General features: G+C 45.9%; 1 protein-coding gene across 1 annotated transcript; it reads left to right on the plus strand.

The window, feature by feature from the left end:
- The first annotated feature begins 13 nt into the window (after positions 1-13).
- LOC106587674 (anti-apoptotic protein NR13) lies at positions 14-5,260 on the plus strand. The gene is made up of 3 exons (XM_014176258.2): positions 14-263; positions 1,335-1,805; positions 3,793-5,260. Exons 1-3 carry the CDS (start codon positions 207-209, stop codon positions 3,913-3,915), a joined length of 651 nt encoding a protein of 216 aa, XP_014031733.2. The 5' UTR covers positions 14-206; the 3' UTR covers positions 3,916-5,260.
- The last annotated feature ends 1,718 nt before the right edge of the window (positions 5,261-6,978 follow it).

Raw genomic sequence — 6,978 nt, forward strand, 5'->3', positions numbered from 1 at the left:
TGGTGTCTTAAAAGTTTGTTTTATCCTATGGTTATGATGGAAATGACGAAGAGGATGATGATATGGAGACAGGTAACGTTATTTCCATTACATCTGATTCTCTTCTAGCGGAACGACAATACAATTCAGGGAAATGCCATTTTTGTGACGTTGCTTAGTGAGAGTATAAAGTCTGGCGAGAGCCTGGTGATGCGGAAATACGGTTGATGACAGCGATCCTCCTTCCGTCTGTACGTGGAGAAAGCAGTCTGATCGCTGGGAGGGTGAGCTTTTTGTTAACTTTTTCCTACCTTGAATATGCGATTTATTTTTCCTCAACTCAAACTATTCATGAATAAGCTGGTCAAGCTTCGGTTTTACAGACTGAGTGACTGGATCGATGCGGTTTGAGTCATTGATGTTGTTCGCTGCCTTGGTTTCTCTGGTCCTTTGTGTCAGTCAGTACTACGCTAGTTAGCTATCAGCTGCTAGCCAGAAATGTTTAACGTTCGAGAGAAGCCCTGTTTACTCATCCAAACCATGACTGGTGATCTATTTTCCAGTGTTGATGTTGGAAATGTAAAACAATCCAACCCCTTAACGTTAGCTGGATAGCTAATTTAGCTAGCTAGATTGCGATGTATCATTGTGACTTGCCTTCGATTTGACAGTCAAGCTAGCAAGTACAAATATGTCAATTTTCAAGTCAATTCAGTTTGCTTTATACGGTACTGTAGCTAGCTAACGTATTAACAACCTTGTTTCGTTCATGACACGTCCTGAATCAATCCAGACTTCAAGGGCTCTTAAATTAGACTTGACTGGCTTGCTCACATAGCTAGTTATTTAGCTAGCTAGTTACATAGCTACCTAGCCAACTGTTTACCGTTCTATGTACAGATTAGTTCAAGCAGGTCCAAGACTAGACATCGGTGTTAACCTCAAGTCACCGTGCTGCTTGCATCATATTGCTATGTGGTCTATGCAGCTCATTGGGAAACGTAGCTTTGCTTTCCGTTTTGAATACAAGCCTCTTCTTGGTATTGCACAGAGGACGTCAACGCTTTGGGATTAGATTGAGGTTGTTTCCAATAGACCATGTTGGGTGGGTTGTGGAAAGAAGCCTGCTGTATAATGTATTACATTTTAGGCATAACAATACGAAATTGATAATGTTTCCTCTAGAATCTAGCCCCTGTAGTGTGGGCTGTGAGAAATGAACTGCATGTGATAATGTATTGATAGTGTTTCCTGTATTTATCATGTTGTGCTGGCTGTGGAAAAAAACAGTGTAGCAGAGGCCCTTTCTGATATATAGGCTATAGATAATCCATGAACTGTATGTCTTCCTGTAGACCATGTCATGCGGGCTGTGGAAAGAAACCCTGGCTATAGCAGAGGACTACCTGTCTGTCTGCAGTATTATCCCTGCCAGTGGGTCCCGGAAAGCCCCGCCCGGTCCTCCTCCCAGCGACTCTGCTGCAGCCATGCGGCGCCAGGCCCGGGACATGGAGGCCAAGCACCGGGCCCGCTTCCACGCCCTGGCACACAGCTTCCTGTGCCAATGCGGGCCGGACCCCTGCGCCTGTCTGAGGAGGGTGATGGAGGAGCTGGTGGGAGACGGACAGATGAACTGGGGGAGGGTGGTCTCTCTGTTCACCTTCACTGGTGTGCTGGTCAGAGAACTACAGGGAGAGGACATGGACCAGGGGCTGGGTAATGGCCTGGGCCTGGGGGGGAAGAAGAGCTGCAGGGCGCTGGCGCAGACCATAGCAGACTACCTAGGAGAGGAGAAGAGTGACTGGATGCTGGAGAACAAAGGCTGGGTAGGTTTGAGCAGTAAGCATCACACATGTGCTTATGGACACGTGCACGCACCCACAGGATAATTGACTAAGCTGGTGGGAATTAGACATGGGAATCTGGGCTCATATCAGCAGCACTAGTCCTCTGTCAAGTTAAGACAAACAGTTGGACAATGACACCTTCTATTGTCATAATGTCTGTGATTCAGACACCTTGTGGCTTCTTGCTATGTGGCTGCTGCTTGCTGTGTTTGTCAGTTAGTGGCATGAGCCAAGAATGTCTGGAATGTGTGTGTGCTACCAACAGTGTTCAGGTCTAACCCAGGAATGTGTGTGTGCTACCAACAGTGTTCAGGTCTAACCCAGGAATGTGTGTGTGCTACCAACACAGTGTTCAGGTCTAACCCAGGAATGTGTGTGTGCTACCAACACAGTGTTCAGGTCTAACCCAGGAATGTGTGTGTGCTACCAACACAGTGTTCAGGTCTAACCCAGGAATGTGTGCGTGCTACCAACAGTGTTCAGGTCTAACCCAGGAATGTGTGTGTGCTACCAACACAGTGTTCAGGTCTAACCCAGGATGTGTGCGTGCTACCAACAGTGTTCAGGTCTAACCCAGGAATGTGTGTGTGCTACCAACACAGTGTTCAGGTCTAACCCAGGAATGTGTGTGTGCTACCAACACAGTGTTCAGGTCTAACCCAGGAATGTGTGTGTGCTACCAACACAGTGTTCAGGTCTAACCCAGGAATGTGTGCGTGCTACCAACAGTGTTCAGGTCTAACCCAGGAATGTGTGTGTGCTACCAACACAGTGTTCAGGTCTAACCCAGGAATGTGTGCGTGCTACCAACAGTGTTCAGGTCTAACCCAGGAATGTGTGTGTGCTACCAACACAGTGTTCAGGTCTAACCCAGGAATGTGTGTGTGCTACCAACACAGTGTTCAGGTCTAACCCAGGAATGTGTGTGTGCTACCAACACAGTGTTCAGGTCTAACCCAGGAATGACTGCTTAACACGCATGATTTTTATGCTACAAGAAATGTCAATATTGGGGGACAGTTTCCGGACACCGATTAAGTCTAGGGGTGGAAAGAGCAAGCTCAATGGAGAATTCCCATTTGAAAATTATTAATGTGTCTGGGAAACTGGCCCTAAATTTGCCTTTTAATGCTTATTAGAAATGGGTGTTTGACTTGTAATGTGTTACATGTCAGTAGGCTGTTATGTGTCACAGTAGATTTATAAATGTATAACTCTTCAGTCAATACAGTGATTTTTACTGTGCTGTGGACTATAAACCCTGGTTGTCTGTCACCTTAAAGAGGGTTTGTACAAGGTAGACAGCCAGTATAGTCATATAAAGTGGATCAGGGGTAAGTGGGGTTACTGGGGTACTCCAAAACAACATAGGACTGTAGTGCTGTGAAGCGCTGGGGTAGCAACAACACAGCTGCAGCTCAATTTGTTGACTGCTTTTGTGAATGAACCCCCCCCCCTAGCCAGCTGGTCCCAACAGCCATATGTACTGTCTCTAACGTAACAGTCTAGTGACCTCCAAGCACACAACAATCGTTAATACTCAAATACTAGTCTGGATCAGAACAACAAATAGACTGATGAACACAACCACCTGGGTCTGGATCAGAACAACAAATAGACTGATGAACACAACCACCTGGGTCTGGATCAGAACAACAAATAGACTGATGAACACAACCACCTGGGTCTGGATCAGAACAACAAATAGACTGATGAACACAACCACATTTTGAAATGGGCCTTACTAATCAGGACACAGGTCTGTTATAGCAGGGACTGTCCGCAGGGACTGTCCGCAGGCAGCTGTCTCTCGGTCTGAAAACACCAGAGGAAATGGGGCTTTTTGAGCAGTATTGAACTAAGTTTCTTGGCTTCCTTATTTTGATCTCTAGCCTGGTCCTTTGATACACCATTGTGACCTGAATAAGTGTTCAATAAAATATATGGATCTAATCCTCTCTTCTAGGAGGGCTTCTGTAAGTTCTTCCACACAGCAAGAGAGGTGAACCAGGACTCGTCCATGAAGACTGCCCTGTTTGCTGCTGCTGGCGTGGGCATCGCAGGGTTAACCTTCCTCCTGGTCCGCTAACACACAGCACAAGCCCTGCTGCATCATCAGTCTAATTTCAAAGTGATAGCAGTGTGGTAGGTCTTTTTAATGGGTTAAATTGTGTCACAACAGGGGCAAAACACTGTCTTGAAAATGAGGGGTTGGGGGGAGAGACTAACTTAGGGCCAAAATATCTTTTTTGAATAGTGGATGTCCCCCTTCACCCCCTGGTGAATTACGCCCATGTGTCACACTGAAGCAGGATTCCATTACATGGTTTAGTTTCATTCATCAACTGAATGTTTCCACATCTTTCAGCCCGCAGTAATACCTTCAACTATTACCAGCCCTGTTATTCAGTCATACCTGGAGATGTACCACAAACTAAAGGCCTTCTGAAATATGTCAATATTATTAGTTTGCATATCTTTCCTCTTATGTTATTCAAATATTGTATTTTGTCAAAGCGAGCGTACAGTGTTGAACACAACTGGACTGTGGTTGGTTGCAGTCTGTTTGACCGTGCAGCTACAAAGATGACCGTTTAGGTGTCTGGCTGCTTCTCAAATGGTGACTTCATCCCTATATCAGGGCTCTTCAATCCCAAGCCTGCCGTTCTGAAGTAGTCCTGCTTTCCTCTTCTACCTGATCATTAATTGCACCCAACTGGTGTCTCAGGTCTAAAGCCGTCCCTGGTAAGAGGGGAGGAATGAAAATCAACCGTGGAACTGGCTTGTAGGTCCAGATTTCAATATCCCTGACCTATATAGGAATGGGGTGGCATTTGGGACAAACCCCATCATTTTGTCCACTGCTTAGTGTCCTGACTTGTTTTTATTCATGTCCCTCTTGCCTTTCTACGTGTGTGTGGCAAGAATATTTTTTAGTGTAACAAACATACATTAATATATTATATTTATATGAAATAAAAATGTTAAGTGGCCATCTTTGCATTGCCACTTGGCAGATTATTGTTTTTGTAGTTTTTACCTTTGTCTCGTCATGTTAGACATCCATTTCTGGTTTATAAAAACAGGGTTCTTCTACTCCAGGCCCGGAGGTCCACATTACTGCCTGATTCTTTTCTACCTGCTAATTGATTGATTGGCCAGAGTACATACAGGCTGTCTCTGAGAGAATGAAAACCAGAAGTGTTCAGGTCCTCCAGGCCTGCAGTTAAATATCCTTGGTCTGTGTATATCTCTGTCTGAGATGGTATGTTTTTCATGGCTTTACAGACAGTGGTGCTACAGTGAGATGATATGATGCATGGCTGCCTTAGACCAATTGACTAGACATGGTCTGCATCCCAAATGCACCCTGTTCCCTGTAGTGCATGACTTATTTATTTGTCTTTTTCTAAATAAAAAGTTTCAGTCATGGAGTTACAGTACTGTCTTTTGTTTAAAAATGAGTGTGACTGCAGGATGGTGAAGACACTGATAGTCCTTTTGGTTTCACTTTGACTTCAGAACTCCTTTTTACTGTCACTTAAGTGTATCAGCCTACACACTACCCCACTCCTCCCCCACCATAGTCTTGCAGACCTCATGCTCCACATCTTGTCTCCGATACTCTTCTCAGAATAAAAGCGCCGACTTGTATCCTGTTACACAACTGTGGCTACTGCTATTTTAGACACAACTAATGGCACTTTGGTCACCGTCACATACAAAGCTGTGGCTACTGCTATTCTCTACACGTAGCCACCACAAGCCTTCTGAGAAGCTGCATCTTGTTACACAAGTCAGCACTTTTATTCTGATTCTGAGAAGTGTATCGGAGAGACAAGATGTGGAGCATGAGGCCTGCCCCATCAAGATGAGATCAGATAGTGAGACTCTGAAATGGCACAAACTACTAGCTATCAAGATGAGATCAGATAGTGACAGACTTGAATAACAATCTGATCTCATTTTGATGATAGCTACTAGTTTCTGTTATGCCGGCTTTTAACGGTTTTGGCTTTCCATCTGATATACACACTTATCACATTTACGTCATTTAGCAGACGCTCTTATCCAGAGCGACTTACAAATTGGTGCATTCACCTTATGATATCCAGTGGAACAACCACTTTACAATAGTACATTATCTTTTTGGGGGGAGGTAGGGAGGGGGGTTTAGAAGGATTACTTAATCCTATCCTAGGTATTCCTTAAAGAGGTGGGGTTTCAGGTGTCTCCGGAAGGTGGTGATTGACTCCGCTGTCCTGGCGTCGTGAGGGAGCTTGTCCCACCATTGGGGTGCCAGAGCAGAGAACAGTTTTGACTGGGCTGAGCGGGAACTGTGCTTCCGCAGAGGTAGGGGGGCCAGCAGGCCAGAGGTGGATGAACACAGTGCCCTTCTTTGGGTGTAGGGACTGATCAGAGCCTGAAGGTACGGAGGTGCCGTTCCCCTCACAGCTCCGTAGGCAAGCACCATGGTCTTGTAGCAGATGCGAGCTTTGACTGGAAGCCAGTGGAGTGTGCGGAGGAGCGGGGTGACGTGAGAGAACTTGGGAAGGTTGAACACCAGACGGGCTGCGGCGTTCTGGATGAGTTGTAGGGGTTTAATGGCACATGCAGGGAGCCCCGCCAACAGCGAGTTGCAGTAATCCAGACGGGAGATGACAAGTGCCTGGATTAGGATGTTTATTCTCACACACCCCTGAGCCATGGGAAGAGCAGTATTATCTGCTACTTTTTCTCCAATCAGCCCTGTCTGCTGACCCACACTGTACACACAAGCCTTACTCTCTGACTAGCTGGCACTCACTCTAAGCAGCCAAGCAAATGAGTTTGACCTTCTTTCCCTGTTTCCCATACAATGTCTCTCTGCCCCAGAGTAGATTTCTGGCTAACAGTGACTGTTTAATGTCACCAATAATCTCTAGGATGGAGGAGGGGATCCGGAGTGAGTGATGGAGGTGACCAGCCGTTGTATATCTGAACCATCAAAGGGTCTGTATTGCCCTCGGCCTCTCAGACTTTCAGAACATGCAACACTGAGACTGACCTGATTTCCTACCATAGAACACATACAACATACTCACACATGGCTGAGAGCTGAGCTGATTTCCTACCATAGAACACATACAACATAGTCACACATGGCTGAGAG

The sequence above is a fragment of the Salmo salar genome, chromosome ssa26 (genome assembly GCF_905237065.1).
Source record: "Salmo salar chromosome ssa26, Ssal_v3.1, whole genome shotgun sequence".
Lineage (NCBI taxonomy): Eukaryota > Metazoa > Chordata > Actinopteri > Salmoniformes > Salmonidae > Salmo > Salmo salar.

Coding starts and splice junctions, on each gene's coding strand:
- LOC106587674 (XM_014176258.2), top strand. CDS start 207: ATGACAGCGATCCTCCTTCCGTCTGTACGTGGAGAAAGCAGTCTGATC. Junction 264..1,334: donor GCAGTCTGATCGCTGGGAGG/GTGAGCTTTTTG, acceptor GTCTTCCTGTAG/ACCATGTCATGCGGGCTGTG. Junction 1,806..3,792: donor TGCTGGAGAACAAAGGCTGG/GTAGGTTTGAGC, acceptor CCTCTCTTCTAG/GAGGGCTTCTGTAAGTTCTT.